General features: G+C 37.7%; 1 protein-coding gene across 4 annotated transcripts in view; it reads left to right on the top strand.

Moving 5' to 3' along the window:
* Positions 1-12,924, top strand: part of RST1 (ARM repeat superfamily protein) — a 52,822-nt gene that overhangs the window by 24,162 nt on the left and 15,736 nt on the right. For all 4 annotated transcript variants that reach the window (XM_088701982.2, XM_088701983.2, XM_039127020.3 and 1 more), the window contains 9 exons: positions 1,812-1,887; positions 3,998-4,129; positions 4,208-4,289; positions 8,753-8,825; positions 10,608-10,776; positions 10,968-11,098; positions 11,191-11,282; positions 11,585-11,673; positions 11,779-11,994. In XM_088701982.2, the coding sequence (XP_088558108.2) occupies positions 1,812-1,887; positions 3,998-4,129; positions 4,208-4,289; positions 8,753-8,825; positions 10,608-10,776; positions 10,968-11,098; positions 11,191-11,282; positions 11,585-11,673; positions 11,779-11,994 (1,060 nt within the window). The remainder of the gene's footprint in view (positions 1-1,811; positions 1,888-3,997; positions 4,130-4,207; positions 4,290-8,752; positions 8,826-10,607; positions 10,777-10,967; positions 11,099-11,190; positions 11,283-11,584; positions 11,674-11,778; positions 11,995-12,924) is intronic.

Genomic DNA, 12,924 nt, shown 5'->3' with positions numbered 1-12,924 from the left:
TTAGGGGATTTAGCTCATGCTAAATTAGAAATGAAGATGGAAAAATACTTACTTTCCTGCTTTGCGACTGAACTACTTGTTTTGCTCGAAGATAGTGTTGTTGGTGCTCGTGTTGAAGGCGTCGCCAATCAAGACACGATCTCGGTGAGATGGGCTGTCTTCTTTTCTAGTTATGTGAGACGTTTCATCATCTCATCATCCATCGAGGTAGAACTAGCAATCATATTCGCTTTTATCCTTCAATGTACTTTAAGCACGGATAATCCTTCTCCTTACTGCTTGTATCGCTTGTGCATCTGGACCATGCACTAAGGCTCCCACAGATGTAGAGGACTGAAGCTTTGATACCAACTTGATCCAATCGGGAAGAAGAAAGATTTTCTTTAACCCACTCAATTCGGATCGCTCAAAAGAATTAAAAGAAGGAATCTCGAAAGTACGGCTTAAGACCCCTTTTTTTCCATTAATGATTAATAAAAAGAAGGTACATAGCCTCTATTTATTATGTGAGGTCTGTCCCAAAATAATTTGGGTCGGATTTCTCTTTCTAATCCTAGTAGGACTATTTTTTCTAAATACACATCTTGTAGAAATCTTCTAGAACAAGCTAAAAATTTCAAAGAGATAAATCTCGACTTCTACATCAACTCTACTTTGTCACTCTGTCCGATTCTTCTCGGATATAGAGCCACGCCCGGTCAAAGTCTTATCCGAAAAGAGAACTTTCGGTTTGACTGGCCTGTTTCGAGATTTAAGCGATAGATTTTCGGCCCGATTTAATTCTAGTTGTAGATCTCAAAAAGATACCAAATTTCAAAAAAAAGATCATCTCAATCGGGCATCGTATGACCAAATTATAACTTTTAAAAGTTTAGTCTGCGACTCGGCTTTCTGATGTGGCAGATCTCGCTCTTGAGCTTTATCCAACTCTGCTCGTGGTGGTCAAAATATTCCACATCGAGTCTAGTGATCCTCTTGAATACTTGTAGTGGCTAAAGTGATCTACATCGAGTCTGGTGATCCTCCTGAATATCCGTAGTGGCCAAAGTGGTCCATATCGAGTCGGTGATCCTCCTAAATACTCATAGTGGCCAAAGTGTTTCACATCGAGTCTGGTGATTCTCCTGAATACTTGTAGTGGACAAAGTGTTCCACGTCGAGTTTGGTGATCTCTTGGGATACTCTTAGTGGCCTAAGTAATCCACATTGAATTTGGTGATCCTCCTGAATACTTGTAGTGGCCAAAATGGTCTACATCGAGTCCGGTGATTCTCTTGAATTATTGCCGTGGTAGGAGCCTTGTACACTAGGACAGCTTTTTTTGTTATCTTATAAATCAACCATTTTCTCATTGATTAGTGTATGATCAACCGTGGGTTGTTGCCCGTCGCTTAGTTGATATTTGAGAATTATATTTGCAGCTTAGAGGTTTGGGACTTGAATCCACTTGTATAGTACAAGGCGAGGTATGCCATACCATACCGAAACGAAACGGATGGTATGAGGCATACCATATTGTACTAGTTCATTACTGGTATGCGGCACTGGGAGCGTATCGATACTCGATATGCCGAATTGGCCCCTATACCAGGCATACCGACACAGTAACAGGGTTGTACCAGTTTGGGGCCCTGGTATCGAGATGGCGTATCTTGTTAGAAGGCATTGTCAAGAGTTGCATGATTTGTGACATGATTTTCAGTTTTGTTGCAATTTTTGTAGGCATTATTGTTTTTTACTTATTATTTCTATGATTACGGTTGTTGTTGTTGTTGGTGGATTTTATTAATTTTCTAATATTGCTTTTTCAGAGTGTTATATGCTACAGCTATCCGTTTGCTTTGTAAGACATGGATTGTTACAGATCGGGCCTTTGGAACTTTGCAAGTAAGAAAATTACTTCTTTTCATCATCTTAGTTGACATTATGGGCATCTCTGATCTCTTATAATTTGTTATCAACTAAGCATCATCTGCATGGGTATACTTGTAAAATTGCCAGATGCAAGGAGCCATATTTAATTGCCTGGAGATTTGGGTGCAAATTTGGTATGGTAGCAAGGACAGATTTAAGATCTAGGGCTCAAAAGATTCTTACATGTTACTTATTGTTAAATACAACTCAATAGCAAAAGCTTATTCGTATTGTGGCTGCATATTATATATCACAAGATTGTAAATATTTGAAAAAAACTACAAAACTTACCAGAATAATCAAAGTTATGCTAATAACAAGTGCTGGTTGATGAGGGGGTGTAACTGCGTAAGTATTAGGACGTGGGTTTGGCAGCAAGCATGGCCTTCCCAGGTACATGTGACAAGTACAAAAACGAAGTTTATCTGCTGACTGATTTGTTCTAGCTTTATTTGCTCCATAATCTGTAATTTTTTTAGGAGACTCAAAGCTGAAAATATTATTTCATTCATTGTAAGTGAAGCCCTATCCTGGTCACTGTCCACTTTGATCTATGACTGATGTCATTAAGTAATTACTTGCTTTTGTTGACAGAATTCATGAAAGTAAATGTAGAGAACTACAAATACTTGTGAACAATGATTCTGTGGGCATGTGTATTCATGTCACTATTTGACTATCCTTATCAACTATATGTGTATGTGCACATTCTTATTGTATAACCTCCATGTTGCTGCATCTGGATTTTGAGAGTTTGCCGTGGGAGGCACTAGTATCCTTGTCGCCAGATGAGAATTGTTTCTGTTTTGGCTATATCATAGCTTTTGAGTGTACAAGCATGTGGGTACAGCCACATAGATTAACATTCTTAATGTTTGGCACTGGTATTTTGCTAATAAAACTTCATCTAATGAGTTAAGACTGTGTTTCTTCCTTCCTGATTAGATGCTAGTAATTAAAGATTGAAGTCCCACTAGAACAGGATGGTATCCTCAGTCCATACTGTTCTGACAAGAAAACAAGACCGATACAGGTGCTGGACGCCGGTTTTTTGAAATGTCCTGACCATTCTGTTAGATGGATCGATAAAGATCGGGGTGCTTTTTTTTTTTTTATTCTGGTCATTGTTGACTGTTTTGGTCTGTTCAAATAGTACTATCCCATCCTGGTACCATACCATCCCAAGAGCAAACTGAGATGGGGCCAGGTACTGGGATTTAAATTCATGGAACTTTCACTTTTCTTTCTTGCGATACTGCGAACATCAACATAGAATGAGATGTAGCAGGCCAAGTTCATCCAACCAATCCCCTTGCATCTTTCATGTTAGAAGAAGTTCAATAGCCTCTTCCTACAACTTTTTTTCTTGGGTTCAACACTTCTGCTGCTTGTATCGTTAATTTACATGCTGTTATTGGTTTAGATGTCTTACTTCTGTTCAATATGATGACTGCTTATAACTACTATGACTCATCTGTCATATTCATATTCCTTAGTTTTGTAGTATGCCACTTAACTAGACTCACAGAAAGAAATCATCCGTATGCTCTCTATATAAACAAATTATTGTTCAATGTGGACCATCTTTGACTAAGAACAGTCTATATGGCTACTTGTGAATGAGCATTAGTTTGCATCATTATATTTTCTCAAATTCTTCACCCTTTGTTTTGTACATCATGAGTTGGTTAAGATATTTTCGCTTTTATGCACATCTAATAATTCAATTGAAAAGTTGTGCAATTTGTTTTAACTACATAAAATATTTAGATCCATGCCAATATATTGGCATGATAGTTTATACCTGATTGTAGAGTGTGAGAAGCTGAAAAGAGATGACAGACTTATGCATTTATCCTTTAGTTGTAGACTGAAGGGGTTGAATTTTTCATGCCCACTCACGCAAGCTTTTCATCAGCTTTTCTCTATGATATACTAATAATGCCTTTATGTTAACCACTAAATTGGTGAATTTTTTTGTCACAGATATCTATTATTACTTTTCATTAGATAGAAAATACCTGCTTGACTTTTTTGTGGCGTCCAGTTCTTTGCTAATGGTACCCCTCCCCCTCTCAAATAGGGAGTCTTGGATCCTGAAGCATTTTCTTTTTTTACCTCTGAGAGAGAAATTTGTATTAGTGTTGCTGCTTCAATACGCGATGTTTGCAGGCACAATCCTGATAGGGGTGTTGACCTTATACTATCTGTGTCGGTATGAATCCTTAAAACTCTTTCCATGCTTGTTTGGCTACACTTTAGAAACTTTATCTATATTCTTCTATATTAACAGTCATGTATCGAGAGCAGAGATCCGATTGTACAAGCTCTTGGTCTTGAAAGCCTTGCCCATCTTTGCAAGGAAGATGTAGTTGGTAATACTTCTTTGCTTGTATGACAACTTTACAACCATCTTGTTTAAAGACCAGCAATTTAGCTTCTTTTTTTTTCCTCAGTTAGTAATGTTTTGTATTTTAGAGTCATCATATTATTACTGTGCTGTACAAGTATACTCTTATACAATGTCAGTTGTTTAATTAGGGTTCACCAGTCCTTTTTATCTAAGGCTGCTAATGGGCTTGATCCGGCAGAGCTTCTGGCCAGGCCTTAGACAAATGACAATGGGTTTGGGGACTTATTTGTGCCCCAAATTCAATATCTAATTTGAATACAGACTCAGCACTCACAGTTGCCTGGCCAAGATTCAGTGAGTCCCGTGGGTGCGGGTTGGCTCAAAATCCTAGAGTTGAATTTTATATATTTCGATATATTTAGGGAATTTGGAGCATCCATTCAGTATGCCTAGACCAAAATGTTAACACATAATGCTACCTTATCCTCACCCATTCATCCCTGCTTAGTCCCCTATCCTATATTCACTATAGCATCTGCCACATCTTTGCATCATGGCGACATGTTTCTATCAACCATCATAAATATTGACAAGTCATCCATGTTTGTGTTTGCCCATCTGAAAAATTCTTAATATCTTTCTCTTCTGGGAAGTGGTTCTTTTCATCTTGATTAAATGGTTTAATTCATCTAAAAATAAAATCAAACTAGTTCTTGTTATGAGATAAATATTTTAGTGTGTTGGGTCTTCTCTTTGAAAATGATGAGCTAATATTAAAAATAGGTGCTTCTAGTAGTGATATTTCAAACTTCAAGTAATAATTTGAAGTCGTGTATAGAAAATAGAAAAATTTTCTTTCAAAAGAACTTGGAGACAACTATGTGAACACCTAAATGGGGTAGACGAGCAACAACAATTAACAAGGTTGATGATCTAACGAAATCTGGAAAATGTGAACCCCATGATTGTAGATAGGATATATTTGCCAAATAAGTCTTGTCTATATAGAGCAATTAGAAGAACACATAATTATGGTTTTGGTCAAGATTCAGAAAAAAAAAGAGAGGTGAAAATTCACATCCAAGATATTTCTAGACTCTTGTTGAGGATTCACAACACACACGTCTGGTATTTATTTATATGTTTAGCTATTTATTTTAAGGCCAACAATATTTGTTCTAGAAAACTAATTTGACATAGAGGCTACTAAATACACACAAACACAAAAACAAATAGTATTTATTTATTATTTTTTAAGGCCAATAGTATTCATTTCAGACACACACTCAAAAACACTATCACACTCATTTATTCATTTATTTTAAGGCCAACTTTATTCCTTCTAGAAAACTAATTTGATATAGAGGCTACACACAAGCGCTCTCACAGATACTATTTATTTATTTATTTTTTAAGGCTAACTATATTTGTTCTAGAAAACTATGTTGACATAAAGGCTGTTAAATATGGTTAGGTAGGAAAGCTAAAGCTAGATAGATGGAGCCATATGCTGAATCAACCCGTACTAGCTGGTTTAGTCTGTACCAAACCGGTTCCGCAATAAAAAATGATACAGGGCTCGTATCGAGAGAACTCAGCCGGAACCGGGGAAGAAGAAGAGAGGAGAGTGCGAGCGGGGGAGGGAGGGAGGAGAAGCCTTCGCTGCCCGTGGAGGGTTGTGGGGGGCGGGGGGAGGCCACTGGGGGGGGTGGCAGAGGCTGAAGCCGCGACCGCATCCCCTGTTTCGAAAGAAACATGAGATGGGGCCGCGGAAAAAAATTTGGAGTTTTTTAAGTGAAGTCGGCAAACGAAAAATTTGGAGTTTTTTTTCTATGGCCACGTTCCCTGTTTGGAAAGAAACAAGGGGTTGCAGGCTCTGCCGGCCCCCTGTGGCCTTTGCCGGCTCCCTGCGGCCCTCTGCGGGCGACAGAGGCCTCTCTTTCTCCCTCCCTCCCCTGCTCACTCTCTTTTTCACCTCGTCTTCTCCAGCTCCGACTGGGGCTCTCAGTACGGCCCCGATACCGAAATGGTACCAAGAATGATGAATCAGTTTGATAGGCCACCAGTACGCCTACCGGTACCGGTTCGGAATACCTTGGATGAAGCAAACAATGTTTCACTTTAAGTACCAGTTGGATGGCAGGACATCCTATTGTCCCGAGTGTCGGGACGAGAAGAGTTGGAAAATAGACCAGGAGGAGATGAGACATCAACCATCTTCCGTGTCGATATGCGGGGGATCTTGTTCCATGGAAAAATCAGGACAATCCTGTTCCACATTATTTAAAACCTTGGTTAATAGCCAGGATTTAGTATGCTAGTATGCCATTAGATTGTGGAACTCAGGCCTCTTCATTAAAATTCATATATTTTTAGCCAAAAACGATATGACCATATCAATTATGGATAGAAATGGTTGATGATGACATTGATTTTATCACGAAGGATTGCTTTGAGGAACTGATCACAGAAGGAATAAGCATTAAATATCTTGAGAATTTTGGGAAGCGAACGATATCAAGAGTTCTTTAGAGTTCCACTATCATATTGACAACTAAAGAAAATGTTGTATCGGCCTAATGGAAAAATAGGTTCACAATCCATAGGCTATAAAGGTCGTCAAGGCAGAATAGTCTAAGTAGGAAAAATGAACATTCAGTAGATGAGATGTAGAATAGATTAAGGCTAGTCTGTTAGTGTGAATAACTAATGTGGAGATACCTATAAGAAGAGAACGCACAATATCATGCATAAGTATGAAGATATTTCTCTGACTTTTTCGCAACTTTGTCATGGAACTAATCAGAAACCCTCAAATAAGCTCTTTGGCGAAAATTTGTTGGAAACATGCACACCCGTGTTGGCTATTCTTTACCCAAAAGATAGATCTGAAGAACATTTGTAATCTATTCCTATGTTAGAAATGCTCCTGATCTTTGTTAATAGACTAGAAGATCAGAACAAACACTTAAAATTGATAATCAATTTCGATGCATGTCTTGTGTCATTTTGACTCAAATTATGAAGGATTGATCTTGACCACTAAACAAGATGCTTTATGAGCTATGTTCAAAGAAACCTTAGTGGTGTAATGATTACCCAAGCCTGCGAAGTAGAGCCATAGAGGCTGTTACAGTAATATGAATACAAAAGGATGAACTAGGACTTGTCTCGATGGTCAGACCCCTCTACTTACAATCGAAGGTTTTGGTTTGATTCTTGGGTAGTGAATCCTTAAAAAATTGGATCTGGGTAATTGTAGTGCAATTTGTATCAAATCATCAAGGATTGATCTAAAGAAGCCATAATGGTTAGATCGTTACCCAAGCCTGTGAAGTAGAGCCATAATGGCTGTTACAGTAATATGAATAGAATAGGATGAACCAAGACTATCCTGGTGGTCACACCCCTCTGCTTGGCAATTGGAGGTTTTGGTTTTGATTCTTGGATGGTGCATCCTCAAAAATCTGGACCTGGGTAAGGGGTGGGGGTGGGGGGATAAGGAAAGAGAGATGCTTCTAATTCTGTATTTAATTCAGTCTGAACCCCTCTTTTTCATGCCGTATATATGGTTGACGCTAGTGGAAGGCTTGATTTTCTGGTGAGTTTTGTAGTCTGTGATTCACCACTTCAAAATGTTGGCTTGCGCTAGTTGGGTGCAAAACCATTACACCAGGGCCTAACAATTCAAAACCCGTCACATATCAACCGAAGAACACTATGCCATAATCGAAACATGATTTCATCAAGTCAATCTTCAACAACCTATATTTGGGGAGGCTAACGTTTCACATTCCAAAGTTTCTAGTTAACAACTTTCGCATTTAATGACTAACAATGGAAGTGAAGACAGTCAATAAAAGGGATGAGTTTAGGTGCTTGCAGACATCATGGTTTGCTTCTCTAGGAAGTGTCACTAGCTCTACTTAGGTATCTGAAAGATATGTTCTATGAATTCCTGTCAAATGTATATTTTGTAGAAATTTAACTTAAAATAATTCTGTATGGATGTCTTTCTGCTGCATGTGTTTGCTATCTAATATCTACTAAAAGGGGTATTCTAGTGAAAATTGAGACAGATTAGAATACCACCTAATAAATTAGCAGTCTTAGATAAAGTGCTTCCATTTACTCGGATCCGACGCTTGCTAATTTTCCTTGTTACATGAGTAATCTCTTATGTGCTTGCTTCTTATGGATCTCAATTAAGATGAAAAGGTGTCATGACAGGAAACATGAGTGCTTTTTATTATATTTTTCTAGCTATTATTACTTAAATGACTTCCTAGCAGGACCAATTGGGTTTTATACTGATTGTGTCAGACATGCTTTATGTTAATAATTGTATTTGTGAACTGCTTCCATTGCTCAATTTTTTCAGAAAAACTTTATCTAAGTCCACTACTGTTTCCCTTATCAGTGGATTGTCACATATGTGGTCATGCAAGTAATGTTTTCCACTCATGAAATCTATCTTCTTAGCAGATTTTTACACAGCCTGGAATGTTATTTCGAAGCATATGCTTGATCATTCTGTTGATCCTATTGTTGCGCATGGGTAAGTAGACCTCCAGTATGTTATCCTTTTCTTTGGATGGGATTGAGTGGCTCAAGTATTCTATAATTCTTTAACTCAATTTCCCTTGATCTATTCTTTTGCTACCTTTTACAAAGCACACGACATGGTTCAACAAGATTGCTCATAAGCAAGATGCCTATATGATGACATTTTGCATGCATCTTTCTTGATCATCAACATCCATTTCATTTTTGCACCAAAAAATTCGAATTTAAGCAAATAAATTGTTACAAGAACTATGCCATTACTTTGGAATTTTGTCAGTTTCTTGTGTCATCTACATGGTTTCATTTTGACTTTTTTCTCGTCAACTACAAGACAACCCTAATGTATTTCCCTTTAGGTCTTGTTTGGGAAATCCAGCAAGATTGGGTTGGATTTCTTGCTAGATTCGTGGATTGGGAAGCCCATGTGGATAGGGCCCATATCAACCCAACACCCTCCCAACTCCAATCCTGTGGGAGGAAAAAAAAAAGATCTTCATGGGTCTTTTTTTCCTTCTTGCAGATCAACAGGCCCATGGACTGGGATTTAGGCTAAGTCTTGGTTGGCCTTTAGGAGACTTGCGGGCTGGCCAGGCCAATAGGCCTGATTTCCAGCAGGAATACCCAAATGCCTTAAAAATTCGCTCTTCCAATCCTTAATTGTTTAGTCAAACACCTTTTTATAATTTGAACCTGAAATAGAGGCCATTTGTGGCTCTTGCTGTGCATGCTCCAATTGGCTTATTCTATCGTTGTCTAATAATTAAATTATGTAGCCTTTATTCGCCAACATTACATTTTAAATAATATTGATGGTTTTTTTTTTTTGGGAATATTGAGCCTAAATGACTAGCCAATAATCATACTATGATTTAGAGAGCTCACTGTCATTTTGTGTATTTGTTTTATTTGATGACTTGAACATAACAATTAATTTCTTAATGGTATCTGTTTGTTATTTAAAAAAAAGACCAATAGCCATCATATAGGTGCAAAGTTAGTATCTCCTACGTGTCATCTTTTTTAAATTTAAGTGCCTTAAATCATGCAAACATGTGAGTTGATTGCAACAAATGAGAAAATCCTGAAGGTGCAGACTGCAGTTGATCTGAAATAAAGAAGAAAAAGCGAAGAATGAAGAAAGTAGATAAACAGAAGGGAGAAAAAGCGGTACGAATTAAAATAACCATGTTGTTCCAGGAGATCAAAATGCCCCTTGGGCTATACAATGACTATTCTATTTGTGTGGCCTGGGCTTATACCTGGTCACAGACCATTCTTTGACCACTCATGTATATTTCTTGCAAGCAAACATTTTTGACTGAAAGGAAATTATCGTCGAAATAATCTCTTTAGCACGTGGCAGTCAGAAATGAATATGGAAAAACCAATGATGCTTAGTTTAGTGGCAATGGAAAATAGTTGAATAAATAATTGGTGAAATAACTAGAGGCCCGACAATAATAAAAGCATACTGAAAAAAATGCTTCACCACCAAAAATAGCATAATTAAATGTTGGTAAACTAACTTGCTTTGTTTCATTTTTATGGGCTTGGGTCCATGATTCCTTTTTGCCCTTTTTTCCTTCTCTATGACCACATTAACGCACACCCTTTCACATATCATCACGGAACTTCTTGGGGAGTTTGGAGTTGTCAATAGCTCATACTATTAAAGGATTACCTAAAGCATTCATTGCTTTGTTATTTAAGTTAATCTTAGCTTCACATTTGTGCCGTTGTTCATTTTTTTTTGTTCTCCCAAACCATTGTGCAGCTTGTGCACCTTGTTAAGATGGGGTGCGATGGATGCAGAAGCTTACCCTGAAGCTGCAAAAACTGTTGTGCAGATTTTGTGGGAAGTTGGAACATCTAGGAGCTGTATTTTGGAATCTTTATGGGTGAAAGCACGGGTTGCTGCCTTTAAGTCCTTGTCCCATTATGAGGTGAGGCTATTGTCCATTGTGGCTCAATGACTCACTCCTCCCACATATGCCTTTTATTTCCTAGAGTAAAATTTTCTTTTTTGGTACATTTTGATCTTTTTAACTGGTTGATTTCTTAAAATATTTGTATTCTTTCTTTGTAGCTGAAATGGCTCATCTCTCATTTCTTCACGTAAATTAAAAAATCTCAGGTTGCACAAATTCAGGACAAGATTTCTGATTTTAAGAGAAGAAATTTTCAGTGTCTCGTTTCTGAAGATAATGTGGAAGTACTCAAGGCCAAGGAGGAATTCCAAGTCAAGATTATCAAATTTGAACACATGTCAACATCATTTTTATTAATTTAACATATATCTTCTTATTATTTGAAAAATGATTGATGTGCACTTAATAAGATTTGTATATTGACTCCAGAACTCGACGTAGATTTCATAAGGAGAAAAGAGTCATGGTGCACAAGGTTGAAAAATTATTGGATGCCTTTCCTCTGGCTATGTTTTCTCCAGGTATCAAGAAATACTGGTTGTTAATTTTAGACAAATGGCCTTTTAGTAGCATGCCGCATATCTGGGTCGGCGTCGGTTCAGTTTGGTATGGGCTGAACTGCCGGTTCGGGTCATTTTGGCGTTCTTTGAAATTTTCATTTTGTTGATCTGAATAAAGTCTCTTGGTGCAAATCTTACGTTTTGTGAATGTTTATTGCTTTTATCATTCTCGACTTTTATGTTTGTTACATATTAGTATCTGTTACAACTGTTTTGAAGCCAGAAAGTTGATTTAAGAACCTGGTTCTAATGTTTTTATGCAGGGGAACAAAAACATGTTGAGTTACCTGGTGCAGCTCTGCTATCTCTTGTTTTCACTTCTAAGGATCCCATTGGCAATGGGACATCAAAGGTGAGGCTTCTATACTACTGCCTAGTGGTTGATGATGCTTTTAGTTCTTTAAGAATTGAAAATTACACTATTGATTTTTTTCCTGTAAATGTGGTTTACCTATAGGATTTTCGCAAACTACATTCTGTTTATGAAAAGACACTGTTGGAAATAGCTGAGTCCCTTCATACATCGAGAAATATATTGTTTGCACTTCTTGCACTGCAATCGTGGAAACCTTTCATTCACCATTGGATGGGGGCAGTGGCTATTCATACTGATGCTAAAGGTTCTTCTGATGGATTGGATAAAAGTTCAAGGGCTGCCAGCGATATCTTCAAGGTTCACTCCTTCACTTTTTTATGACTGCTGCATATCTTGTCTGTTATCACTTCATCGTTTTGTATGGTGCTGCAGTGTAACTTTAGGCCTTCTCTCCAGATTAAATAAATGCACTTTATAGGAATCTAGGGCATTGATATATTATATTATACCAACTTGAGTATAGCTTGATTACCAGAACCAAACAACTTACCTTAGAGTGATTATAGGAAAGAACTGTGAAAACAATGTTTTATTTCAAAAAAGATAATGCTACAAGCCTACAACTGATATTGCATACTTACCTTGAACTTTTTTTTCATTATCGTCTTTCACCTCTTATTTTATGATTGCAATCGTTGTTTTGGAGAATTCTACTTTTTTGTCAGAGAAACTATGCTGAGGTATCTCTAGGACATGGTTTTTGAAGGATCTGATGTACTTAATATCTGATGTATGCCTGAGGAAAGATGTTAACATGGATTTGTTAAGACTGAGATAACAGGGAATCACTTTTCTGTGATATCAGCTACACTGGATTTGAAACCTTTATGTAAACTTTTATGCCAATTAGTCAATGGTGAGACTTTTTGAGAGAGGCCAATGGCAAATCCAAAACCTTGTCCCATGTGAAACTTGCAGTTTATTCACATGAAGTATTCTACTTCATGTAGCTGTCATGTGAGTTCAAGATGGATCTGCCAATCTGGGGTATACCATAAACATGAATGTCTTCTGAGCTTGTGTATGTGGTGTACATGGTGTTATAGGACTTACTTTTGTAGCATACGTATGTAGAGAGTTTTGGGCTCTTGGGTTGTGTAAGCCCAGATCGATGGGGGACATAATTGGGGGAAATAAGCTCAATGTGTATGAATCTGGACTAACAGGCTTTTAGGACTATAGTACAGGGGTGATGAGGAACCCTCCATGCTAGGTGCCTTAGGTTGG

The sequence above is a fragment of the Phoenix dactylifera genome, chromosome 7 (genome assembly GCF_051530095.1).
Source record: "Phoenix dactylifera cultivar Ajwa chromosome 7, Ajwa_hap1_PhDact_Kaust_v1.1, whole genome shotgun sequence".
Lineage (NCBI taxonomy): Eukaryota > Viridiplantae > Streptophyta > Magnoliopsida > Arecales > Arecaceae > Phoenix > Phoenix dactylifera.
Note: the sequence above shows the minus strand (reverse complement) of the source record. Positions and strands in the feature narration are given on the sequence as shown.